Source organism: Brassica rapa, chromosome A03 (assembly GCF_000309985.2).
Source record: "Brassica rapa cultivar Chiifu-401-42 chromosome A03, CAAS_Brap_v3.01, whole genome shotgun sequence".
Lineage (NCBI taxonomy): Eukaryota > Viridiplantae > Streptophyta > Magnoliopsida > Brassicales > Brassicaceae > Brassica > Brassica rapa.
This window is the reverse complement of record NC_024797.2, coordinates 28,439,791-28,466,238: the sequence shown is the minus strand read 5'-3', so window position 1 is coordinate 28,466,238 and position 26,448 is coordinate 28,439,791. Positions and strand designations below refer to the sequence as shown.

The 26,448-nt window shown below is 33.3% G+C and overlaps 5 protein-coding genes across 10 annotated transcripts; 2 read left to right on the top strand and 3 right to left on the bottom strand.

The window, feature by feature from the left end:
• Position 1: 1 nt before the first annotated feature.
• Positions 2-4,905, bottom strand: LOC103862139 (protein HEAT-INDUCED TAS1 TARGET 4). The gene is made up of 6 exons (XM_033287620.1): positions 2,453-4,905; positions 2,202-2,366; positions 2,047-2,119; positions 1,578-1,957; positions 1,192-1,476; positions 2-1,113 (listed from the first exon to the last, which is right to left on the bottom strand). Exons 1-5 carry the CDS (start codon positions 2,561-2,563, stop codon positions 1,201-1,203), a joined length of 1,005 nt encoding a protein of 334 aa, XP_033143511.1. The 5' UTR covers positions 2,564-4,905; the 3' UTR covers positions 2-1,113; positions 1,192-1,200.
• A 700-nt stretch (positions 4,906-5,605) lies between these two features.
• LOC103861860 (AFP homolog 2) lies at positions 5,606-7,730 on the top strand. 4 transcript variants are annotated; one of them, XM_009139567.2, is made up of 3 exons: positions 5,606-5,825; positions 6,190-7,035; positions 7,112-7,730. In XM_009139567.2, the coding sequence occupies exons 2-3, from the start codon at positions 6,243-6,245 to the stop codon at positions 7,501-7,503; spliced, it is 1,185 nt and encodes a 394-aa protein (XP_009137815.1). In that variant the 5' UTR covers positions 5,606-5,825; positions 6,190-6,242; the 3' UTR covers positions 7,504-7,730. The 4 variants fall into 4 exon arrangements, with proteins under 4 accessions (XP_009137815.1, XP_009137816.1, XP_033143507.1 ...); XM_009139568.2 differs by having other exon boundaries at positions 5,628-5,825; positions 6,183-7,035; XM_033287616.1 differs by having other exon boundaries at positions 5,652-5,836; positions 6,187-7,035.
• A 1,084-nt stretch (positions 7,731-8,814) lies between these two features.
• Positions 8,815-11,693, top strand: LOC103861858 (E3 ubiquitin-protein ligase ATL42). The gene has a single exon (XM_009139566.2). It carries the CDS (start codon positions 9,341-9,343, stop codon positions 10,601-10,603), a length of 1,263 nt encoding a protein of 420 aa, XP_009137814.1. The 5' UTR covers positions 8,815-9,340; the 3' UTR covers positions 10,604-11,693.
• LOC103861857 (casein kinase 1-like protein 3) lies at positions 11,419-14,798 on the bottom strand. Of its 2 annotated transcripts, XR_631625.3 has the most exons (15): positions 14,583-14,798; positions 14,452-14,492; positions 14,302-14,371; positions 14,077-14,225; positions 13,906-14,001; positions 13,761-13,831; positions 13,621-13,682; positions 13,478-13,541; positions 13,309-13,393; positions 13,093-13,219; positions 12,933-13,009; positions 12,767-12,824; positions 12,549-12,685; positions 12,103-12,453; positions 11,419-11,912 (listed from the first exon to the last, which is right to left on the bottom strand). XR_631625.3 is itself a non-coding variant. In XM_009139565.3 (14 exons), exons 1-14 carry the CDS (start codon positions 14,656-14,658, stop codon positions 12,301-12,303), a joined length of 1,266 nt encoding a protein of 421 aa, XP_009137813.1. In that variant the 5' UTR covers positions 14,659-14,798; the 3' UTR covers positions 12,007-12,300. The 2 variants fall into 2 exon arrangements, 1 of the variants encoding a protein (XP_009137813.1); XM_009139565.3 differs by lacking the exon at positions 11,419-11,912 and having other exon boundaries at positions 12,007-12,453.
• A 1,441-nt stretch (positions 14,799-16,239) lies between these two features.
• Positions 16,240-18,902, bottom strand: LOC103861856 (protein SPEAR3-like). 2 transcript variants are annotated; one of them, XM_009139564.2, is made up of 5 exons: positions 17,828-18,896; positions 17,363-17,446; positions 16,875-16,948; positions 16,685-16,760; positions 16,240-16,541 (listed from the first exon to the last, which is right to left on the bottom strand). In XM_009139564.2, exons 1-5 carry the CDS (start codon positions 18,056-18,058, stop codon positions 16,449-16,451), a joined length of 558 nt encoding a protein of 185 aa, XP_009137812.1. In that variant the 5' UTR covers positions 18,059-18,896; the 3' UTR covers positions 16,240-16,448. The 2 variants fall into 2 exon arrangements, with proteins under 2 accessions (XP_009137812.1, XP_033143519.1); XM_033287628.1 differs by having other exon boundaries at positions 16,240-16,760; positions 17,828-18,902.
• Between the last annotated feature and the right edge of the window lie 7,546 nt (positions 18,903-26,448).

Below are 26,448 nucleotides of genomic sequence, written 5' to 3'. Positions count from 1 at the left end.
CTTTTTATTCTTATAGAATTTCTATATACTTTTGAATTTTGTTTTGTTATATTATTCATTTTGAGTTATATCATGGATTTTAACTAAAATTCCATTTGGTTTATATCATATTTTTGTTTTAAATTATTTTAACAATATATGTTTTAATTACGTACTGATATTTAGTTGTTTTAAGTTATTTGAAATAATGACGTTTTAAGTTGTTCAGACATATTATGTAGAGCGACCTGAGGCCATTTCTACCACTGGAAATCAAGAAGGTAACTATACAAACCAAGGAAGAGTCGCAGCCATGCATGAAGCTCAAGGCCAACAATGCCATCTTCTACATTATCTTCAAAGGCAATGGCGATCCGAGTGGTGCCCCTGTGGAGTACCAAGCGGTTGTAAGGAAAACCATGGATGGTATTCCTGGACACATTTGCTTGGAAGTCGACTGCTTGGCCTACAAATCCAGTTGAATGAAAATTTTCTTCTGAGGCTAATAAGATCTGATGTGTTTATTATCTTTTAGTTTTGTAAGTGTTGCACCATCTCGTGGTGGACATAACCTTGGTGGTGTGTATGTTATCTACAGTTTGGAGCTTCCCTGTGGTTCCTAATGTTTTATTTAATGCTTATGACCTGAGACATATATCAAAATTAGCAAAAATACTATGTTTTGTTTTAACTATGGAGGGATGATTGTTTTTGGTGATTGGGAGGGGTGGAGTAATTGTCAGGTCATCTTTATGAAAAGAAGAATCACCATGATTAGACCAAAATATGGCAAGGGAAAATACATGGAGCTATGGTTATGGTGGCTCAGGGCTTGAAAGCTTTATGGAAGATGCAACAGGAGAATGCCTATTTTTGCTTTTGGCTTGACGAATCAAGTTGAGAAACAGAGGAAGCATCACCACTGAACATGAGTTTTTTGCTAAGGTTTTTAAGTAACATTCTGACAAAGCAACACATACTAATTCAAGCTCCAAAACAAACACATAAAGACGAGAGCAAACAAGTTTTAGACTCCAGAAATGAATCACAACCAAAAGTATCAACCAAAACTCGAGAAATGAAAAGTTTTAGACTGTTTGGTGAAGGCGCAAAATGTGAGAGGCAATCCACTTCCTGCCATCAACAATGATTAAATATACACTTACCAATACAAATATTCCTATATCAAAATATTATTTAAAAAATCTGTACCTTTTAGAGTCAAACTTGTAGAGGTGGAAGTTTCGGGAAACAAAAGCGAGAAAGCAAACGGCATGGTCGTGCAAAATCGCGATTAGCAGTTTTTCCCTTGTGTGGCACCTCAACTAGCATGGTATCTAAAGATACTCTGAAATAACCTTTATCCCCTAGTTCTGTGCCGTGAGTAGATTTCACAAGCGCAATGGTTTCTCCGTCTACAACTTCGATGGCATATATGGAGACCGCATGAGGACATTTATACACTGAATCTATGGATGTAGGTCCTCTGTACACTCCCTAGCAAATAAAACACACAGCACACAATATTAAAGTTATATTCAGTAACTTCTCTACTATAATCTTTCATAAGATATATATATATATTTATTGTCATTTACCTTTTTGATAGTGGAGTAATCCGGTAGGAATAGAGCCAAAGATGCTCCAATGGGATGAAATTGCAGGTGATATAACATCTCATCAGCAATGTGAACATGAGGATCATCCTTCGGTGGACGGTAAGCTCGCGGTTTCCTACAACCCTCGTATTTCCAATGTGCTTCTGTTGGTATTCCTCCATCCAGTATAAAATCTAAGCCTTTAGCTACAGAGTGAGTGTAGCAGTAATGCCTTTCTTGCTCGTAGTTCGCTAATGCCTTTGCTGGGTCAGCATAATCCACCAAGTACTGAGCAGAGTACTCAGTGAACTTTGTATCATACTTCAGAATGAATCTTATGGCACTGATCAACTCTGCAGTTACAACAGCCCAACAAGTGTCTGCAAAAAGAAAAAGAGACGAAAAATAATCAATTCAGGATCACAGCATAACAAAATCATGATTTGGTCTAATAATAAAGTGAATCTACTATGGCCTCCTTGATCTCTCATCAGACCCATGTACTTTTTCCAGTTTTTATCATTTAGAAAGCCTGGCATAACCTGAAACCAAAACGCAAGAGCTATATATAAATATATATCTTTGTACAAAAACTATTTGATTATTCCACGAACAGAATATTACCGTGTGCTTTCTCCACCTAGCGTATGAAGTTTCTTTGCAGCTGACAACCGTGACACGATCATTATCTGGTTTAGATGATATGATCATTCCCAAGATGTGACCAGGAATAAGCTTCTCTACACTCGCAAAGAAGTCAGAGACATGTTTAGGTACAGTGAAGTTTCCCTGCACACGTTATATATACCAATTATCTGTCTATAAATTTTGTGGTCACGTCTTAAATATGTATGTACATGAATGTTGTCACTTACGCCAAGAGGCATTGGAAGTGGACCTTGGTCACTCATTTTTTGGGGGGTCAGAAAGATGTGCCTGCCAAGTTGTAGAAGAAAACGGGTTAGAAGTAGACTTGGAGCAAGCATAGTTAAACCATAATTAGATTTAAAGATGTAATTGCAACAATAAACCAAAGAGCCACTATTGTTGGTGGCGTTTTCAAATGCAATTCAAACCAATTCCACATTTCACTCAAGCTATATTTCACATAAGATTCAAAGATGTAATGCAACAATAAACTAAATCCACAATTCTAGGTAGCCTTTTCCAAATTTATTTTATATTTTCCTCAAAATCAAAACCATATATAGAGTTCACTCAAAAGCTATTTTCTTTCCAAAAGGAAACATCCATTTGCATCCAGAAGAGTGACGATACTAAGTCTAGTGTGTGTGAAGTCTTATCATCATGCTCTCTTGGTTTCTTTGGATTCAAGCTTGACAAGTTGTTTCCCCTTAAATTAATCTCATCTCTATCTTTCTCACCACGAACCAAAATAACGCAACAAACAACACATAACACATGCCCTATATTTATATAATAATTAACCACATTCTCATCCTAATACACCAACACCTACACCTTCTTTGAGTTCACAAATTGACCACTTTCTAAAACCTTTGAAGTTCTTTCCATGTTAGATTTGGGGTTTGATAAGCAGATCTTAATTTGTCTCAAAATTTCGTTTCCATCACAGACATACAAAAGAAACAACAAAGGAAGAAAGTTTTCACCCTTTGTCGTCAACCTTCACTTTTGCCGAATGTAAGAAGAAAAAGGAGACAACTTTCTTCTAATTTCTTCCTCTGTGTCCCTGAAATCAAATGTAAGTTCCTCTTAGCAAGTAGTGTTTTCTTCGCTACGGTTAACTAAACAAGAAGAGAAAATGAAGAAACAAGAAAGCTCCTGCCTTTTTTAATCGCCGGCTAGCAAGCAAGAAGGTCAAGAGTACACAGAGTGGAGAAAAAGAAGAAACCTTTCTCTTTTATCCGATGTATATACACACTCTCACACGTATGCATTAAAAACGAATATATACACACCTAAACACAAACACAAGAAACTTTTTCTTACTCGGCTAATGTTTACTTGTTAATGCGACGCTAATGTCACTTAAGTCGTTTTTCACGTAGCGGTTAAAAATATATATATTTACTTACACCTCCATTGCGATTGGCATTCTAGCTTCCAACTTAAATATTTTGAACGATGGTGTAAGAAAACTATGTGTTTTTTTTTTAATTATAATAACATGGTATAATATAAAAATGTAACGTCGCATCATTAGTTTAGCAGGCACACGCCAATAGTTATCTTAGTCGGGCCTATATCAATATATATTATGTGAAAATATGAAGGTTAATCTTAGCATCATTAGTTTAAGTTGCACCAACCAAAAATGTTATTTTCTTGTTCTACAAGTTATTGAAGATGCGGAATGTTAAGACACTAAAAAATATATGTCTCATAAGACATTGATCCATTTAAATTGGAAGCAATATAAAGTTTGTGAATAGTTATGCACTAGTTTTAGGCCTAGATATTGCTGGATTTTAAACAAATTGGGTCCATGTTTACATAGTTTGGGATCCATTATACATTTACATATTTAAATATTGTCACTATACATGTTTGGGTTGGGGTCCTCATTGGACATGTACATGTATCCACATTACAGGTGTTAAGATCTTTATTTTTTTTTAAATATTATTTGAAAAATAAATGGTTATAAATAAACTCAAAACTATATAATAAATAGAATATATAAATTCCCTAGTATATCATTTTTTAAATTTTTGTCACAAAAATAGTCTTCAACAAAAAAATGACCAAAACAAGTTTTATTAAAATGTATAAATATATTTTTATTTTACCCTAGGATTAATTAATTTAGATTTAAGATTTAGAGTTAAGAAGTGGAGTTTTGAGTATAGGGTTTCAAATTTAAATAAATAAAAATTAAAAATTTCAAAATTAAAAATTCTATTTTGGTCATTTTCTTTTTTGAATACTATTTTGTTTTAAAAACAAAAAAAAATTATTTGAGAGAATTGAACTAACGAATATTTCTAGTGTTTTTAATAGATAATATAAGTGTTAGATTGAGTTATGTCAAGTGTTTATATTGAGTTAATGCTCAACTAATAATTGAGATGGACAAACAAATGTGTTGGCGATAATTTTTTTTCGCAAAGCTAACATTTGTATTAAACTTTATACTAGATTTTGATCGGTGCAACCGCGCTGATTTTTGTTTTCATTTATTTTTATATAAATATTGTGTTTTCAATTCTAAATTGGTATATATTATAATATGTGTCTATCAATTTCTAAAACATAAAAAGTTTACGGTATATTTTTTTTATTGAATAGATTGTTTCAAACTTTCACATGTATTTGTATATTCTTCTATATATATTTTCGGATTATTATTTCATTATTAAAATCGTAACGATATATATATAAAGATTAGTAAAATATTTTTTAATTTTTATATTCAAAGATATTGTAACATTTCACAAATTTAGAAAGTTTTAAAAAATTAAACTTTTCGCTTCATGAATTTATATTATCGAGTAAATAATTAAACATTTAGTTTTTGTATAATTTTTAAAATAAATATATAGTTTAAAATTTGTTTTCATTGGTTTAAGGTAGTAAGTAAATACTAATCATTGTTAAATAATATGGTTTTTGTTATTTAAAAAAAAATCTTTATAATTTTAAAAGTTAACATCGACAAATATTTAAATATTTAACATATGTAGGTATAGTATTACAACATTAAATTATATATATATATTTAATTTATACTACTTATAAATCTAATAGATCATCTATTGTTTAAATCCAATTATTGATAGTCAAATAAAAAAATTTGGTATGCCCAAAATTTAAATGATAAGATTAGAGATTAAATGTAACATGATTTTTTAGAAATAAGTCTATTATATCTATTTTTTTAAAAAAAATTACACATGAATCAAGGTTGTGATTTGTGTTTTAATATATAAGATGTTTACAAATATAAATATGAACGTATAGTAGAAATATGTCAATTCATATTCATTTTCGGTCTAGTTTAAAGAAATTGTAATTAGGATCATATGTAACGACTACAACAGCTCCGTGTAATGTAAAGAAGATACGGTGTGACTCAGATTTAAAAAGCTGAATTTGTAAAATAAGAAATAGGGAAATAAATAAATACAAATTTTACCAGAAAAAATACAAATTTGTAAAAAAGAAATAGATCCGTACTATGTCCGACACTGAGCACCAAGGAGCGACGCCGCGAAGCTGCTGCTAGGGTTTCTCTTTTCTTCTGATCGTCATCCTCCGTTTCAGGTTCTACCTTTATTCACTCTCTGCCTCGATTTCAATTTTCTGAGCTGCTTTCTTATTTATTTAGCCCAATAGCTTCTTTATGATTGAAATCGCTCTAATTTTTTTTAGCTGACTTTGCTTTCCAGCTCTATAGTTAGTGTTCTGGGTACGATTCTATGATGATAAGTCTTGAACTTTGGAGTGATTTAAGAGGTTTATGATAGTATTACCGAACCTAGTTCCCTGACAGATCTGCTTGCTTATTTGTCTTGTTAAGGTTTCTAGATCGAAAAGGTATCTTTCCTCTTTTGGTTATAGATGTTTTAAAAAGGGAAAGTGATGAATGGGTTCCTTTTTGTGTGACTAATGAGTTCTCAGATGACAGGGGATGTTGTAAAGATCTGTTGAGCTGTTTAGGATAGTCTGAACCAAAAAGAAATGGATGATGATAATGGGCTTGAGCTCAGCTTGGGTCTCTCATGTGGTGGAGGCAAAGCTAAAGGTACTCACAATACTGGAACCTCCTCTGAGAATCTAGAAGGAGGAGGTGATAGAAGCGCTAAAGTGATTGATGACTTTAAGAACTTCCTTCATCCAACAACTTCTCAAAGACCAGCAGCAGCAGAGCAGAGTTCTGAACCTCCTCCTCCTCCGCAGAATTTCTTCAACGACCTCTCCAAAGCTCCCACCGCCGACGGTGAAGCTTCCACGAAGCCTTTGTGGGTGGAGGATGAGGTAGTGAAAGAAGCAGGAAGCAGTAAAAGAAAGGAGGAGGCACGTGTTGATCTGCACGAGAAGAAGAAGAAGACAAAGGCGTCCCATGTTTCGAACGCGACTGATGAAGGATCAACTGCTGATAACGAAGATGTTGCGGAGTCTGAAGCAGGTGGTGCTGGTGGTGGTTCTTCTTCCAGCCTCGCTAAGGATGTGGTGGCGGGTCGTCCAGCCGCTGATATGGATAACTTAGCTGGTCAAAGAAAGAACACTGAAGAGTTTACTGCTAACCGCAACATGAGTTACACTGTACCTTTCGCTGGTTTACCTTACTCCTTACCACCGAAAGAGTCTGGACAACATGCTGCAGCTACAAGTCTGACGCAGCCTACTGCTAATGCTGGGAATCTCCCAATCATGTTCGGATACTCACCGGTTCAGCTCCCTATGCTTGACAAGGATGGGATCGTCGCAGTTTCTCAGTCTCCATTTGCTGGAAGAGGTCCATCAAACTCAGGTAAGCAAACATTTCCCTTAAAATGGTGTAGAATCATTACTTGCATAGTCATTAACTTCTTGTTGTCTCCCTAAAGCTACCGCGAAAGGCGAGGGAAAGCAACCTGTTGCAGAGGAAGGCTCATCAGAGGATGCATCAGAACGACCAGCTGGAGACAACAACAACAACAACATTAGTACAGCTTTCTCTTTCGACTTTTCCGCCATAAAACCAGGAATGGCAGCTGATGTGAAGTTTGGAGGATCTGGTGCGCGTCCCAACCTGCCTTGGGTCTCAACGACAGGCTCAGGCCCTCACGGTCGGACAATCTCCGGTGTCACATACAGGTACAACGCGAACCAGATCAAGATTGTATGCGCTTGCCACGGTTCTCACATGTCGCCTGAGGAGTTTGTGAGGCATGCAAGCGAGGAGTATGTTAGCCCTGAGTCATCCGTGGGAATGTCGGCTGCCTCGGCTCATACCTGAAGAATGTGTTGATGTTTGTAAAACAGTATGGGAAAGGGGTTTGTAACTCTCAGTGCCAAAGTTTTAACGGTGCTTTTCCGCTATGTTGTGTTTGTAATCTCTCTGCTTTTGCTTGTTTTGTTACACATTTCTACATTTATCTCTTTCGCTATTGTGTACTAGTTGTTGTAGTTTTGTAAGCCCTTCTCCTTTTTTTTGGGTTCAAATAAATGTTTAATCATCTGTGATATTAGAACCCCACTGATTTAAGAAATGGGCTTTAATACGTTGAAACAAATCTAAGATCATCGGTTTATCAACACTGTCAAGAGTGAAATACAAATCCAAGCCATCACACTCAATCATGAAAATGGCAAACTTTGACTTTTTCTACCGGGATTCTATGCAGCTGGTGGTCATTGACTTTATATACTTCCGGCGAGTGCAATAAACCCATTTGTTTATTTATTTTGAGTTCCTTTCCATTTAATCATTGTCAACAACTATCATTAATTAATTAATAAGAATATAATTTTGTTGTTGGTTATAAGTTAGTGATGGCTTTTCATATAGAAATATTTTGGTAGGGGTAATAGCTTTTTTTAAATATTTTTTAGACCAAGAACTAGGGCTGTTCAATATGGTAAAACCGAACCGTACCGAACCGAACCGAACCGAAATAGACAATATGATTTGGTTTTGGTATATACCATATAAACCGAATGGATATAATTTTATAAAAACCGTAGGATTTGGATATGGTTTGGTATATAACCGATTAAACCGAATAAACCAAACAAAACCGATTAAAAGTAGAAACATGTAAATATGTATCTATTTTATAACAATACATGAAAATCTATTTGTTACCTAAGTTAAATTTGTGTTAATAACTAAAAAACTTTAATTTGCAAAACACTTGAAATATAACTAAATAACAATACATCGCAATTCAGACATCTTGTTTTCTAAGTCTTTTTTTTGATATTTTTGCTTTATTTTAGTCTTTACTAAATTAATATAAAGATTATAATTTTGATGGACAATAATTAATGGAAAATTTTCAATTTAAAAAGCATGACTTTAATGAACACTAAATATGGAAGAGTATAAAAACTTTTCTTTCATGTTTCTGTTTTGTTTCATATTTTTATTTTCAAAATTTCAAGCTTTGATTTTAGTTATAGATTTGATTATTTTATTTGATGGTAGAAACATTTTTACTTTTTTGTTCATTTATTTGAACATGTAATATATTTTTAATATATGACTGTGTTGACAATATGACTCTAAAATTCATATCATATGATCTCAAACAAAATAATTATGTTTTTTGGTATAAAACCGAATAAACCGAAAACTGACGGTATATAAACCGAACCGAACCGAAGTAAATATGGATTTAGAATGGTAGTTATATTTTACTAACCGAAATACCGAAAACCAAAAAAAAACAAACCGAAACCGAACCGATATCCGGATTGAACACCCCTACCAAGAACCAAACTAAAAATCAGTCTAAAGAACTAAAATTACTAAATATATGATGCATGTTGTAATTTTCAAATATAAATGACAAACAACTTCCGTATAGTCTATGGTCTTGAATATGATCAAAATGAGGTCAGATAATAACAGCCCACCAAAAGGTAACTTGTTTTATAGTTAATGAAGAGAATAGTAGAAAACAATGAGAAAGCTATAGCTTATACAAATAACAAACTCTTGTATCGTAGATGACGTAATTTATATTAATTTATACTAATCAATCTCTCTAACATAATCTCATTTGCTTCTGCAATAAAACTATTTTAAACCTAAATCTTTCCAAGAAAAATAAGAAAAACATCTTCTTACGATGTATCTAATCTTTTTCTTCATTCTGACAACCATCCACAGCTATTACTATGTCTCTGCTCAGCCTCCTCCTCCTCCGCTCACAAACGGCGACCTCGTCGCCAACTTTGAGCCGAGTTTGGCCGTCGTCACAGTAGTTCTCGCCATCATGTTCTCGCTCACTTTCTTCCTCCTCGTCTACGCTAAGTGCTGCCACATCGATCTCCGGTCAAGAACCGGCGAGGGAAGACGGCAAGATCGCCGGATCATACAAGGAATATTCGTTAACCGGTCAGCTAACTCGTCGGACCGGTTCTCCGGTTTAGACAAAACAGTAATCGAGTCACTTCCTCTGTTTAGATTCTCAGCTTTGAAAGGATCAAAACAAGGGCTTGACTGTTCTGTTTGCTTGTCTAAGTTCGAAAGTGTCGAGATTCTGAGATTGTTGCCTAAATGTCGTCACGCTTTCCACATCGGGTGCATCGATCAGTGGCTTGAGGAGCACGCGACGTGCCCTCTCTGCAGAGACAGAGTCTCGATAGAAGAAGAGTACTCTGTTTATGGAAACAGCTTCCGGTTCTTGAATCAGTCTGAGGTGAGAGAAGATTCGAGCTTGGAGCTTTACATCGAAAGAGAACAAGAAGAAGAAGAAGTTGGTGGGTCATCGAGATTCAGCATCGGAGATAGCTTCCGGAAGATTCTTAAATTAGGTCACAAAGAGAAACCCTTACTTGATCAACACGGAAATGATAAAGACGAGAGGAAGCTGATGCATAAGTTCAATCATAGGATCATTGTGTCTGATGTTGTGTTCAAGAATCGTTGGAGCAATGTGAGTTCGTCGGATTTGATGTTTTTGAATTCAGAGATGGTTAGTTCGATTTCAAGCGAGAGGTTCTTATCGATGGATCGAGTTAAGAGAGGTGATGAAGAGGATGGAAGAGGTAGCTTGCAAGTCAAGGAAGATACGGAAGCCAAGAGAATGTTGGAGAACAAGTTGACTTCGATGAAAACTATGTTGTTGTCGGAAAATGGAGAGTCTGGTTCGAAATCAAGAAGCGTAATGGTCGAGACAGGAAGAAGATCGGTCTCTGAGATCACTGCAGTTCCTAGACTCGGTATTGCGGTTCATGGAGATTATAGCGGTTCAACCGCAGCGACTGCGTTAGAAACGGAGAGAAGACGGCGTTTGTGGCTGCCGATCGCTAGAAACACAGCACAATGGTTTGCTAATAGAGAATTAAGAAGGCAAATTAACACAACACACCTACACTTAGATGTTTAGTTTTTTTTTCTTCTTTAAGAATTGCAATTTTTTCAAAGTTACAGAATTAATTTATATTTAGTTTTGATCTATGTCTTGCAAAAAAAAAAAAGCACACACATGTTAGTTAGGTCAAAAGAAAATTATTTGTGTAAATACGATGAATTTATATATAAACAAAGTTTTGATTCAATACAAATTAATGGATTGAATTATTACTGAGTTTTATTCTGGTATTCCATTTTATAAAATGGTGATCATTGTTTTCAATAAATGGAACATGTCAGCTTACCTGGCTACAGAAGCAACCACGTTCATTTAGAAGTTATCGTTATGACTGCATCAAATTGTTGTGAATGACTGCATCATATCCTTATAACTTTAATACACACGTGTTACATCAAGTTATGAACTACCCCTTGGTTTTGTCTTTTGATATTGTGTTATTCTGTTACATTACTAACTCGTGTATATGATATTGAGCAGACTTTATTCGTATTTGAAAAATTTCCAATGAACGAATCATATAATACGAAATAGGTGAATGAGGCCAAAGATTCTTGTGATGTAAGAAATAAGTCATTGCATCATATCATGTGGTCCAACGTTATGACGATTATGAATGGACTGGCAATATTATTGTATATACTATATATTATTAAACTGAACCCCAGGAAATTAATAAAATATGATCAAGCTAAACAATAACTTTCATATGGCTTTAACAAACAAAAACTCTATTATGGTATAAGGCTTTCATAATGCTCTAACGAATTATTCGTGGTTTTCATTTTTTGTGTGGTTCATTCTAGCATTTGATTTCGAGATGATATGTATTTTGAAGAGTATATATAATACACTAATGACTAAATTACAAAAAAAACATCATAAGCCAAACATAACACAAACACATCATGTTACACAATTAGATCCTCTCTCACGGCCTGAGGTATTGTTTCCACTGAGGCTGCAGATACAACCTTCACCTACCTCATGGATGATAGATATGATGGTGGATGATGATGATTTTGCTAAAGACCGCAACAAACCAAGCAGTCGGATACGGCAGAAACACAGGCCGGTTGTACCGAAACCAATGCGTGACTCGACCTTTTTTTTGCCTGGCTTCATGAGCTCTCTTTGACATATTTGTTTTTTTGTTCTTGTTCAGATTCAACTGCTCAGTCGCTATCTTTGAATTTAAGAACCCCATGTTGTCTGTCAACATCTTCCTCTGAAACCTATGTCATTAAGAAAAGGAGAAACGTGTGCTCTCTCCTAAAGCCTCTGAGGACAGCTCCTAAAGCCTCTGAAGCTTGGCTCTGGATTTCTGCAAAGAATATTGTTATCCATTAACATATAAAATAGATTATCAAGCAGCAGTACAATAAGGCTAAGCCCAACTTATGAGCCTTAACACAAACTGAGTAACTAAAACTTGACATATATAACAATATAACAAATCTGGTGTAAGAATTATACAAAGGTTGGAGCAAATCTTGAATGAAAAGCAAACATACACTTCATGTCTTTGTGTGTGTGTAACACGAATGTGTTCATGGAAAAACACCATCCTCTATAGCTGCCTGTCCACACACATCTCAGATAATATACAGCAGAAATCAGAACTTGGTGTCACTAACACCTTTTTTAATCTTCCAAGGGCATGACTCACATTAATAGCTCACCATCTCAGACAATGTTTTGTTTTCTTTGCATCATTTGTCTGGAGACATGAATGATGAAGTCCAGCCTCCGGTTCTTTTCCCGCTTTCATACCCAGCATTTGAGGTTTCCGGAGGGAAACCTGATTGTCCGACGTTTCTTTTTGAGGTACCCGCAGGAGATAGTGAAGTGGATGGCATGTTCACCTGCAGTGGTGTTTCAGTAAATTAAATGGTGTCTTACAATTGACAATGCAATACGGGTTAAAGTATTTGTCAGGGAACCTTGAAGAGTAACATACATTCTTGTGGACGGGCTGATCAAAACCCAGAGTCCTCCCTGTAGCAGGATTGTTATTTATCTGTGGGCTTGGACCAATGGCCTTACCCGATCTGACACGCTCAGAGACGTCGGCTTCATAAGGAATATTTGGTCCCCCTACAAAACAGAGCATCAATAAAACAGAGATTTTGAGATAAATAACTGCAATAAGAATCTTAACATGCCACTAGTGCTAACCTCGATGATTGCTTGTGTCCATTGGCGTCGCACGAGTATTGCTAGACCCAGGAACTGCCTGCAGAAGAAATAACATATTTTGTTAGATAGTAACACGAGACGTGAACTAAGAAAGAAAGAAAATGCGTACACTTCAGATAGAGAAAACTAGATTGATATGTTATACCTGAGACTGATTTCTAGTTTTCTGTGCTTGTTGATACTTTATTATAGTCCAGTCAAATATATAGTCCATTTCATATCCTGCATAAGAAGAAAACCGTTAGCTGATGGAGGTAGGTAAACCACTGCTGGTGAATCCTTTCATTTTCATTTTCTACATGTACCTTCCCGTGAGAATAAATCACGAAAAAGCCGCTTCAAGAATCCATAATCAGGGCGCTGATCAAATGTCAGCGTGTGGCAGTAATGGAAATATGAAGCAAACTCCACAGGGTGACCTTTGCATAGAACCTGCAACAAAACGAGGTATGGATAATTTAGTCGGATATGGATTTTGAGAAACTAAAAAAAAGTCCACGGGACAACAGAGGGAAACAGACCTCAATAGGAGTTGAGATCTTCTTCTCGCAAATTTTGTCATACTTTTGCTTCTTGTCAATAGCCTTAAGACCCTGCCATGGAAGACTAGCAAAAAAAGGTTCATGAGAACACAACGTACGCAAGGGAAAGGTTAGCTAGTTTCTTTTCAAGCCGGAAAAGCCAACACACCTTCCTCTCAAGAAATACAGAAGCACATATCCAAGAGATTCTAGATCATCCCGTCGACTCTGCTCTGTGAAACAGAAACCAAAATATAAGAGTGTGGATGATCTACTATACACAAGGAGCAAAAAACTGGAAGCATTCCTTACCAATTCCAAGATGAGTATTGCAACTTGCATACCGTGCAGTCCCTGTTAAATTCTTGTTCTCCCTGTAAAATACAATAAGTTATATATAATACGACCTTAAAACTTAAACAGATAGATCTGTAGATGGAGCACAAGGTTACCTGTAAGGGATGTGACGGTTGGTGTTGGCATCACGATATCTCTTGGCAAGTCCAAAGTCAATTAGATAAACCTGACAACAAGAGACTTATCAATCACACCATCCCCAAAGTTTCAAATGGAGAAGAGAAACCACAGAAACAATACCTGATTAGCTTTCCTCCCTAGGCCCATGAGGAAGTTATCCGGTTTGATATCTCTATGCAGATATCCTTTGGAGTGTACATACTCTATCCTCGTTAGCTGCAACAGAAGATGATAAATGTATGAGTCAAAGAAGATAACAGGATCATCAAGATTCAAGAACAAGACTTATACCATTTGGTCAGCCAAGAGCAACACAGTCTTGGGAGAAAACTTCCTCCCACAATACACGAACAAATCCTCAAGACTTGGCCCAAGCAAATCCATCACTAAAGCATTCTCCGTCCCATCAACACCAAACCACTTTATCCGCGGAATCCCACCTAAACACATCACATAAACATTAGTTTCCTCTCAATCTAACAATCAAAGCTCCTCGAACGATCAGTAACAGCTTACTTCCTCCTTCGAGAACTCTGTATAGCTTGGCTTCGTAAAGAAGCTGAGGATGCTTCGTCTTGCTATTCTCCTGCCAAAAAAACAAATCCGTCAGCTACAAATGAAGAACAAGAAGCAGCAAAAGGAACAGATCCGAATCGTGAAGCTTACGATCTTAACCGCTACGATCTCGAACGAATCGACGTGAGTAGCTGCGGAGAAAGTGATAAAACACACAAAAGGCGTTAATTCCAAAGCTTTAGAGGAGAAGAAACGATAGGAGAGAGAGAGAGAAGAGGAACCTAGATAAATCTCTCCGAAGGAGCCGCCGCCGATCTTGCGTCCGAGCTTGTACTTGCCGCCGATGATGCGTTCCATGGCAGCTCTCCGATCAAGAAAACGAATCTGGGATCAGTTCGTGCGCGTCGTCGATGGAGAGAGAGAGATAAAGGATATAGGGTTGATTGAATACGCGAGGGTGTTTTCGTAATTGTGGATATGGTCAACTGTGTGTAGTTAAGGTTCTTTCGTTTTGTTTCCTAAACTGGAGATTATTTTTTGACTTTTTCAACTTGTTAAATAAACAGGACTTGTGTTTATTTTCACTCTTACAAAATCGAGTAGTAACTTGATAAATTACGCAATTAATTAATTTATCGAGTAATAACTTCATGAATTACGCAACTAGTTGAAGTATATGATTAACTTGATTAATGTAGTATGTGTATTTAATAACATTAATCACTATTTTTTTCTCTAATAATTGCGTAATTTATCGAGTTTAAGATGAAACTTTACGTAATAAACTCAGTGTATGAGCAATTTGTACAGTTTAAGATGAACTCTGGGCCTTTGTCTGGCACATGTTTGATGAGCGAATAGCATATCCTTTTTATAGTAACATATCCAGTTTTTACGCATTTATGCATCACATCTCTCTTATTATATATCGGTATCATAATATTACAATACCACTGTGATGTTTACCCCAGGTAACAATCTTTTTTTTTAATCATTGTTTGCCTCCACCACATATGTGCGATCTAAAAAATAGCTAATGCGGCCATTAGAAGGATCACTAGCGGTTGCATGCGCTCAGAGACCGGTCCATGTTAGCCCTTTTGAACAAATTTAGGACCAAGCAATGTTGATCGGTCCAAATGATAAGGACTGGACCTAAGCGGGCTGGATCCATTGAGTTGGTAATCTAAATAATAAGTTGATAATTTTCGGTCCGACTTTTCGAAAGCAAATACTATTTCGTCAATGGTGTGAAATGTGTAACATTGTAAACAAAGATCTTTCATTAGTTAATAAAAATTCATAAAGGTCAAAATATTTAAGACATCACTAACACATGTTTCAATGATATAAATCAAATCTAGTGATCAATCAAGAATTACTTTCGGTGGGTGTTCAATAGTATATGAATATTCTTATGTATTATATTCACAATAAACCTCGATCAATGGTAAATAGACAAATATTGTACGAAAAGCTTGATAATGAGTAAAAGAGCATACTGATCACGTTTTTATTAGTCTTGTTCAAAAATCATAATTATATGTTCAAAACTTTAAGTTTCATTTTTTATTTCTTTCCAATGCCATACCAATCACCATCAGTCCATATTACTGTATCACTTTTACTTTTAATTTTCCAAAATAAACTGAAGAACCCAACATCTTTTTTTGACGTCGTACCACTGTTGGCCCTTCTTACAACATATAATCATATAAAATAAGAATCACTTATAACATTTTAACTGATCCGAAATTACTTGTGTCTAGTTTTTGTTTACTTAGGATGTACAAGTATGCTCCCTCACAATGTGAAGAACCATTATCCTCGTTTCTTAAGTAAGTTTACGTATATGTTAATCCTATACCTCGTTCATGATCCGTCTATATTTGAAAATTTCAATCTACTGCATTTGCATGTCTTAAGTTCTTAACAATATACGGAGATGACTTTATGACTACTTTGATATATATGAAAATCATGTAGATTTACAAGCATACTTTGTCGAAAAGGTAAACATCTTGATGGTATCAAAATCTGATGCCCACAAATCAAATGATGACCTAAATTATATATTATTATTGTCTAACTTTTTGAGTGTAACAAATCCATGGGCTCTTTAAAAATAATATGAATTTATTCATTACTCAAAGTGATAATCTCAGCTCCAAATCTGGCTCAGTTGCGTCACTCGTCTGGAAGTTTTCAATATCCGATCCGAACGAGTTATTTCTCGGATCCTATATCAATGAGAAAAAATCATTCAAAGATTCATATATTATCACAATTTTGAGACACTAAACACAGATATTATGTCAAAATTAAGTTCCACTAAATCTCTTGACACATGATATATGTATCTACATTCTACATAAAAACTAACCTCATGTAAGAAGTGTCTGGTTGTGTTTGGTTCCACAAAATGTTGGCTCTCCAAGATACCGTAGTTCGGGTTCCAACTGTACATGTGTTGTAAAAATTATTAGCTTTCTTTACATATTACAGACATCTAGATGTACCATACCATATAATTAAATATTATGTATGATGAAACTCTAACAATGTGTACGGACCTTGGTGCTATGTAAGGCTGAGCATCTATGTATCTTGTGGTTGTTCTCTCGTATTGATCATTACTTGCATTCATCTGTGAGATCACAAATAGAATAATGAAGAATGCTTAAATAAAAACCTATAATCATACTATTAAGTATAATTAATGGATCTTATTTCATTCTTAATTAACGTCTATAATTAGTCTAAAGATTAGAATTCGATATGAAACTTGTTTAAGAATTCTTTTATGTTGATAGCTAAAAAAATATGATAATCAATGTGAGTTTAATTGGAGATTTTACATATTAAGTTTTTATAAGAAATTAAAATGATTTCAAATGCAATTAAGAATCTAACTGAAATTTCATATAAATCTAAAAAGCTATGCATTTAAGAACAATTATGTGATGTGTATCATAATTTTGTGAAAGCAAATAAATGATACTACTAGATACAATATATATTCACATACATACACAGGAATAAATGTGGCCTATATATTTACCATCATGTTTGGATGAATGCCATAATGAACCGACGACGATGAATATGGTATAGATGGATATTCTCCTTGACTTCTCACATCATCCTACATTATACAACCAGATGAAACAAGCAAAATGATGAAACTGTATCTAAAACTATATAGTTCAAAATTTCAATTTATACCTATGAAAACATAGATTTTGTTTTCGTGATGAATGATCATATGATGTGTTAAGCTATAAATGAAAATATGCTTACTTACTAATTAAACCTTAGCTGAAATCTCCAAAACATTCACACACACACACAAAGGCAAATACTTCAAACATTTAGTAATCATGATCAAACCAGAGTTTGTTCAAAAAAAAAAAGATCAAACCAGAGTTATTAATTCTGATAAAATTCTAAAAGGTTTGACTATATCTACATGGATCTATACATATATATATATATATACATATGTATATGTACGGGAAATTTGTACCTGAGGACTGAAAGTTGAGGGATGATAAGAAGGGTAAGTATTGAAACTGTTGCAATTAAGTTCGCCGTGTAATCTAATCTTCTCCAACTGTGCCACGCCCAGACCTCTCTGCGGCTGCTTAGGCTTGTCAGAACCATTCTTGTTCTTCCCTCTCTTTGCCGGAGAAGACGATGTTGGTGATGAAGACGAAGATCCACCCATTTTTGGTCTCCCAAAGAAACTACTACCCATTTCTTGATGTATTACACCGAAACAAATAATAATACCAAGACGTAGAAAGAGAAAGTCTTCTTAGAGAGAGAAAACGCAACAATACTTGTGTGTGTATGTATGTGGGGTTGGTTGGTATGCTTTGAGCTGAGGAATCGGAGAGATCTCCAATGGTGATCTCTTCTTTATAAGATGTTTATTTTATCTTTTTTAGAAAGAAAAAAAAATCTTTTTTTATGTTTTGGTTTTAAGATCAGTAACTACTGCATCGCTGGATCAGATTGTGTCCAAATTTCATTAGATACGTCCCACACACATAAACATACATACATTACATAGATTTTATGCCCTTATTTTGATTTCGCAATTAATTCTGACAAGAATATCATTTTATAAATTACAATGATTGTGTAATATTTTAATCATGATTTATCATATATTTTTTCTTGCTATTTTCCTCGGTTGTGGATGACTTCCAACACAAATGACTACAAAACATTTAAATATATAGATCCGAGCTTTCTAGTTATTATAATATTATCCTCGTATTGACCCACTAATTACATAGATGAATATCTAACGGTTTATTACAGTATTTTCATGTAGGATACTAGGATGTATCATGTATGGTCTATGTAGGAAATTAACAGTAAAGTACAAGGTTATAACTATTTCTATATATCTATACTATACTAAAAGGGGATATAAGCCATGGAGAGGGTGTCCACATAGTATAGAAAAATCAACCAATCAGAGAACCCGAAATTGCCATGTCATCTCATTTATTTTTCGTAAAAAATAAAAAAAACAATGCGAAGGTGAGAATCGAACCCGGGTTGGTATGATATATATATAGGACAGTTACCACTAAGCCATTGACACTTTCTTGGACACATATAAAGAACCACTAAGTATATAATCACAAACTTTTATGTACATTTACAATAATATGAATTAACTTTCAAGACTCCGATACTTTGTTTTGTAAAAAAAAAAGAGTAAAGTTAATATATTCTTAGAAAGTGTGAGAACGTTGACAAATATGAAAAAGCATAGATTTTTGTTTTCGTGACAAAGTTAAGAATTTTGTAAAAGTAAGTTTAACATATAAATTTTCGTGACAAATATGAAAAAGCATAGATTTTTGTAAAATTTTGACAAAACAACTCAAAACATATTTCTCTAATGTCTTAATAAAATATTATTTAAGGGTGTAATAATTAAATATATTAATTCAATAAATTTTGTAATTTATAGACAAAACAATAACACAACAAATTTTGAAACATTTGTTTAACCTATCGATTTTTTTTCATGAGAATCCAACTAAACAAGATAAAAAAAATTAGATTTACAAATATTTAATTACCATTTTATTCAATTTTGATTAATTTCAAATTGTCATAATGTATCTTTTTGAAGTTACAAATATGAAAAAGCATAGATTTTTGTACAATTTGACAAAACAACTCAAAACATATTTTTCTAATGTCTTAATAAAATATTATTTAAGGATGCAATAATTAAATATATTAATTCAATAAATTTTATAATTTATAGACAAAACAATACCACAACAAATTTTGAAACATTTGTTTAACCAATCAATTTTTTTTTTCATGAGAATCCAACTAAACAATTAGATTTACAAATATTTAATTTTATTCAATTTTGATTCATTTCAAATTGTAATAATGTATCTTTTTGAAGTTACAAAAAAATAATGTTCTTTCTTTATTACACTAGCATTGTATATAGATTCTATATACACAAAATAAATATAATATAACAACATAAGCTTGCTTTCCCCGATTCATATGAAAACTTTTTAAGTTATCCACCAAAGCAAATTAATTAAATCAATGAAATTGTTAAAATACAGCAAATTAATATATAATTTTATTTTAAATTAAATTATTTAAAAATTGTATTTTCGTTAAAATAAAATAATAAATAAGTAAAACTGATTTGATGGTAATTTTTGTAAGATATATATATATCAATTCTGTGAAAGAAATAGAAGCTTAATATGGAAAAAAATCTTAAATACAAAAACCTCTAAAAATTAACAAAAAAAACTAATAAATTAAACTATGATATCACTTAAAAGCTTCTTAAACCATATTAATAAAATATTTAAGCGATAATTAGACAAATTTGATTTTTTTCCAGCAAAAAATTTATTATTAATTAGCATCAGTTATTTCAAGATGTTTAAGAAATGGTGGACAAAAAAATAAGATGGACATTAATGATATATGAACTATGAATAGTACTTTGTGAAGCAGACTTAGATAACATATCTGCACATCCATTTCCAGTCCTTTTTGATGCTTAAATCAATTTCTTCAGAGTAGTTATTCCACAAATAGATCGTATGAGATATTGTTTTGATATGTAGATTTGTTTTTTCAATGTTAAGAAGATTGATAACTGTAAAAATGTCTCTTTCGAATATGATATGTCTATAACTGAGTCCCCAACATGAGACAAGTTTGTTTAAAAAGTAAATAATTTTATTTTTCTTATATTATATAATCAATATATATTATTTACTGATAATAAAAATATAGTTATTCATCTATCACAAATATCTATGCAAATATGTGAATCAAGTACAACAATCAAACAACATAATGATTTCCACAAAGAAAATTTAAAAAATATATTTATGTTATGAAGTCATATTTTATATTCTTTAAATAATGTAATACAATATTATAAATTATTTTTTAGAATTGAGAAATACATATATCAGTTAGACAAATTAAGCGATAATTAGACAAATTTGATTTTTATTTTGTGAGTAAAAAGTTTATTATTAATTAGCATTACTTATTTCAAGATGTTTAAGAAATGATGGACAAAAAAATAGGATGGACATAAATGATATATGAACTATAAATAGTTTTTTGCAAAGCTGACTTAGATAACACATATGCACATCCATTTCCAGTCCTTTTTGATGCATAAATTCAATTTCTTCAGAGCAGTTATTCCACAAAGAGATCGTATGAGATATTGTTTTGATATTCAGATTTGTTTCTTGATTGTTAAGAAGATTGATAAGTGTAAAAATGTTTCATTCGAATATGATATGTCTATAACCGAGTCCCCAACATGAGACAAGTTTGTTAAAAAGTAAATAATTCCATTTTTCTTATATTATATAATAAATATATATTATTTACTGATAATAAAAATATAGTTATTCATCTATCACAAATATCTATGCAAATATGTGAATTAAGTACAACAATTAAACAACATAATGATTTTCACAAAGAAAATATAAAAAATATATTTATATTATGTGGTCTTATTTTATATTCTTTAAATAATATAATAAAATATTATACATTATTTTTTAGAATTGATAAATACATATAATATCTTATCCGCGCGTAGCGCGGTTAAAAAATCTAGTATATATAAATTTACAGTATGGTTTTATGACAACACACATAAAATACGCTTACATATATCATAAAGTTATTGACATTCATGTCAGATGAAAATAATGATAACATAAAATTAATTGAATTCTTTTATTCAATAGTTAATTTTTAATTAATATTAAAATGCTAAAAAAATTCAAATAATACTTTTTGAAAAATAGTATTTTTATTATGTCCTCATGATAAATTGATATCACTATTTAATAATAAAAGGAGAATCACAATTTTAAAAATTTCTCGAGTTATATTAGAGATACTAATCTAATTAAAATCAACAATGTACCAAAAGTTTATCAGTTAAATAGCTTGAGGCTTGGGCATTTGTGTAGTATTTTGTTTTGTTTTTGTTTTCCTTCTGCCGCTTTATGGGCTGTGATTCACAACTTTCTCAAAGTATACTTGTTTTATTATATATTAACACTTTGTTATTATATTTATAATAATAAATCCTGTATCTGTCAATAACTTTGCTGGTTGTCAAAAAAAAAGAGAGAAGATTTTGTTGGGAGATCAATGAGATAAAAATAGCTTTATGATTCTTGTTTTACCTTTATGGGATGTAATATTCAGTAAGAGACATACAAGAAAAAAGCTGGAAAGGGAAAGCAATCGAACTATATAATATAACGTAAAACGACTTGAATGTAATTAATACATATCAAAGTCATGTTCATATTACAGATTCAAATGTACTTTTCTATAAAAAAAAAATAAGCTTCTTGTAAAGGACACGTGTGTACATTCACAAATTTGATTTCTAGTCGCAAATTTACATTTTTATAGTTTTTTCTAACTCCATGTATCGATTCGCAACTAATGTAAATTAAATAATACAGTAAACTGAATAATGTAAAATCTGATCTAATGATCACTATCTTATATCGATTTTTTATTTAGTGTACGCTAAGCCTAATTTTATTAAAAATGTTAAGAAGTACTTTAACCAAATTTAAATAAATCAATGCTACTATATCATATACTCACACGTATCTAAATCGAGAAAAAGTCCCAGTTATATACACTACATCTATACACCCGTGCTGTCTTTCATATAAGGGAGTTAAAAGGTCATTATGAAAATAAATTTATGCTCTCAAAACGTGTTTTAATTCTGTTATGATTATCCAACTAAAAGTCAGAGACATAGTCGATGCCGTCCTTGCTTTGAGAATGGTCTCACCAAAATTAAATGATTTTTCCATTCGATTTATATCTAGAAAATAGTAGAAAAGTATTTAATTTCATAATTTAAGCACGTTCTCGTAAGTCATCTGAGGAAAAGAATTGAGCGTTAAAAAACACCCAAACAAAAAATTAATACTCTGACATTTCATCTCAATAATTTTAGTTGTTTAACCTTTTATAACCTTTAAAATTTTATTCAGTTCTGGTTCTGGCTCCTTAGCCTCCTTTATACGAGAGGCCGAGTTTTTGGCAATAGTATTACACTGGATACTTCATAAAAAAAAACGAGCATCGGTTAATTATATATTAGCTAAAATTAGCCTAATTTAGTAATAGCCCAACATAATACTAATTACTATAGGTTTATATATTAGCTAAAATTATCCTAGTTTATTATTATTGTAGGTATGTCGTGAATCATGTGATACCCCAAACATCTCTCCTAGCCTTGACAACTTCATAAATAAATAATTAAGTAGCAAAGGGTCACATTTTAAAAAGACAAGGAACGAACAGGTGTGTGCCACTTGGTAGGTCAGATGCTGACGAGTTAATATTCTTTCTTAGTAATGACGCCACTTTCTATTTCATTATAATAAGTAAACTCGATTTTGAGTGATCAATGTTTAATATACTTATAGGTTTTGAGTGGTAATCATATTTTACCTAAAAACGAATTATTGAGATAAACGTCTTCGGCTTCGGTCTAGCGGTGGACAGAGCTCACGAGTAGTCTCCATATACTAGTTGCACGTTTCGGATAGTCCAAGGCGTGTCGATCATATCAGTTCATTGATCAAATTTGCTACAAGGCTACAAGCAAAGCAAAAACTCAGACGAATGTAATTTTTTTTGAATGAATGTAAACTTTATGTTAACCATGAACTGTCATGTGGCTTGCGACAAATTCCATGTGGGTCTCTACTATCCATCTGCAGTAGGCATTATCTTCGCCTGATAATCGATTCCTCATTCAAGAAACTCTCAAGAACTATCAGATAGATCGATAATGAGAATTTGTGTCTTTCACATGACTTTAAAATTATTTTTCAAGAAATCATATTTTCGAAAATAAACATGCGGAATTTTGCTTCACGTTTTTTTGGGAGTAGATGTCAAAAACATAATGTACAAAAGATACAAATATCAAATCATACGCGTATTAATTAAACTTGGACGGTAAAACAATAACAAAACTTATAAAATCCCTAATATATCCTGATAACATAATACCATAAACCATAGCATAGTGGAGAGAATGTATACACCATGACTAGTTTAAAAACTATGAAATAATATCTACCGTAGATTTTGTCCACATGCATTATCCTGCTACACTATATTACACTCTCTATCCTTTTCTTTCTGTTTTTTTTTTAAATATTGTCATATTATTTTTTTATAAAATATGAATCCGATCGGAATCAAATCTTATTGATCCTCTTCATTACTTTGACAACTAATCAAACATAAAGTTTCATTTTACAGAACAGTCCTTAATTTACATTTTATCTAAATTATATTATTTTAATTTTGGTTAGATGTTTTGATAAGTAAAATTTGATGTAATCAAGTTTAAGTTTTTTATTTATATATGATAAAACTGAGGCTATAATTGGATTAAATTAAAGGCAATTTTTGTTGTTGTTGGTAGTCTTTTTTTCTTTAAGATGAAAGTTGACAATTAAACAAGGTAATCAGAGACTCAAACTTAACAAGTACTAACATGCAAAGCAAGCAAACGTCAAACAACAAAAACGAATCAAACAAAAGAGAAGTAACAAACAATTAAGAACTAAGCTAAAGTTTGAATAGTATAATTAATCATAAATAGCATGAATAATGATTAAATTAATATGAAGAGTATATTTTAAGCAGAATTATAGAGCATGCAGATTACTATTATATCTTCATCTTAATTATGTTTCACCCAAAATAGTCTTTCTTTTCTTGGATAATACCACTAAAACGATTCTTCATTTTTCATAAACTATTGACTTAATGTGACCTTTATTTGCAAAATATTATATAGTGGGTTGGAAAGCAGCGTTTTTGTAATCACTTTCATCACAGCTGTTTTTGAAGTAAAATTCAGGGTGCAACAAGATGTCACTGCCAATTTTGAAGTAAGAAAATAATCTAACAAGAAAAAACTATTTTCAAACTGTTAATAACCCACCCCCCTGATGTTAGGAGTTTTCAAGGCTCCTAAGACAAATGTTGTAGTATAGAAGATTGTCGAACCAGTTCTGAGGGATATCAAAGCACTGAGAATGCAAGTACTCACTTAATCTAAGTGCAACCAATGATTTAGAAGTGTTTTAAACTATGACTAAAACTAGAAAGCAATAACAGAATGATACTTTCTTGACTAAAGGGAAAGAGAACTCATGGGTATAGGGATTAGACCTTGGGTGATCAAGTATCGAACTAAGGATGGCAAATGATCAATCAAACTATCAACCTTAAGCCTAGACACAATTCTAAGCAAGCTCTATGTCTAGATGAATGCTCATTTGCTAACATATCTCAAACATCAAATGTCTTTGGTTGAATAATATGAAAGCAATCATTACTAACAAGTCTATTAGCTATCTTAGCATCTTTAACAACAAATGTCTTTGGCAAAGTATACTAAAAGCCTAGGAGAGTTGTCTCGGGCATTTCATCGAACACCTTTCGGGTGAGAAATGCCTAAGGATCAAAAACTGAGTGGCCAACTCAGAAGATGCATTATGATTACTCTACTAGCAAGGAAATATGAGTGATCTACACTAAAACATCCTAGCTCTAACCTAATCACCCTTAATCTCCCTAACCCATGAATTCCAAAGGTGATTACTCACTAATCTCCATGATTCCTCTTAAACCCATATTGGATTTCAGATTAATCATGTAGAGAAATAGATAAGAAATCAACAAGAACACAAGAACATAACAAATCAAAACCCAAGAGATGAACTTCTCAAGAGAGTTCTTGTGTCTTTCTCAATAGATCAAAGATAAAAGATAATCTGCCACTGGTGGCTACAAAAGATGTTTAAAACATAGGTTTTTCCAAGTGCAAAACGTCCAAAATAAATTGCAAAAAGGTCCTTAAGAAATCATGATTTTCGGCAGCAAAATAACGCGGAGCGACTTGCAGGTGTCGCTCCGGGAAGTCGCTCCAGGGCCGATTTTTGGTGTCTCCGGGCGAGGGGTCGCGAGCGACTTTGGTGTGTCGCTCCAACGGGTCGCTCTGGATCGGGAGCGACCTTGGTAGGTCGCTCTGAGAGGTCGCTCCGGGCTTCGCTTCTTGTCGTCTCGCCATAGAGACGCGAGCGACCTCGGGGTGTCGCTTTGGGAGGTCGCTCCGAGAGGGGTGTGAGATGCGAGCGACTGCACGGGGTCGCTCTAGCTAGGTCGCTCTGAGAGGTGCTTTGGAGCGACCTCATGACGTCGCTGCGGAACCTCGCTCCCATGCTCTGCTCGTCCAATGATCACCTGTTTCACGTCCTTTAAGCTCCAAATGCATCCAAATGTCCCCAAGAACTCCATGTGGCACTCCAACACCTAATGAGGACAATGAATGCAAAATGCAACCTAGACATGGCTAAATCCTAATCTATATGATGAAAATGCTAATGGATGAATGGATAAAACAATGCAAATATGCAAGATATCAACTCCCCCAAACTTGTTCTTTTACTTGTCCACAAGTGAACTTTCTAGAACTCATAGGGAGAGAGGTTGAAGGAGGGAGCACATAGCCAAAAGAAACACAACTAG

What these genes read in the sequence shown, in the direction of transcription:
- LOC103862139 (XM_033287620.1), bottom strand. Translation starts at nt 2,563, where the DNA reads ATGCTTGCTCCAAGTCTACTTCTAACCCGTTTTCTTCTACAACTTGGC. An exon ending in CTAGGTGGAGAAAGCACACG is followed by an intron (nt 2,120 to 2,201) that starts GTAATATTCTGT and finishes TTTTGGTTTCAG; the next exon opens with GTTATGCCAGGCTTTCTAAA. An exon ending in GAGAGATCAAGGAGGCCATA is followed by an intron (nt 1,958 to 2,046) that starts GTAGATTCACTT and finishes TTCTTTTTGCAG; the next exon opens with ACACTTGTTGGGCTGTTGTA.
- LOC103861860 (XM_009139567.2), top strand. Translation starts at nt 6,243, where the DNA reads ATGGATGATGATAATGGGCTTGAGCTCAGCTTGGGTCTCTCATGTGGT. An exon ending in AAGAGGTCCATCAAACTCAG is followed by an intron (nt 7,036 to 7,111) that starts GTAAGCAAACAT and finishes GTCTCCCTAAAG; the next exon opens with CTACCGCGAAAGGCGAGGGA.
- LOC103861858 (XM_009139566.2), top strand. Translation starts at nt 9,341, where the DNA reads ATGTATCTAATCTTTTTCTTCATTCTGACAACCATCCACAGCTATTAC.
- LOC103861857 (XM_009139565.3), bottom strand. Translation starts at nt 14,658, where the DNA reads ATGGAACGCATCATCGGCGGCAAGTACAAGCTCGGACGCAAGATCGGC. An exon ending in CAATACTCATCTTGGAATTG is followed by an intron (nt 13,542 to 13,620) that starts GTAAGGAATGCT and finishes TCTGTTTCACAG; the next exon opens with AGCAGAGTCGACGGGATGAT. An exon ending in AGATCTCAACTCCTATTGAG is followed by an intron (nt 13,220 to 13,308) that starts GTCTGTTTCCCT and finishes GTTTTGTTGCAG; the next exon opens with GTTCTATGCAAAGGTCACCC.
- LOC103861856 (XM_033287628.1), bottom strand. Translation starts at nt 18,058, where the DNA reads ATGGGTAGTAGTTTCTTTGGGAGACCAAAAATGGGTGGATCTTCGTCT. An exon ending in CCTCAACTTTCAGTCCTCAG is followed by an intron (nt 17,447 to 17,827) that starts GTACAAATTTCC and finishes TGTATAATGTAG; the next exon opens with GATGATGTGAGAAGTCAAGG. An exon ending in GCATTCATCCAAACATGATG is followed by an intron (nt 16,949 to 17,362) that starts GTAAATATATAG and finishes GTGATCTCACAG; the next exon opens with ATGAATGCAAGTAATGATCA.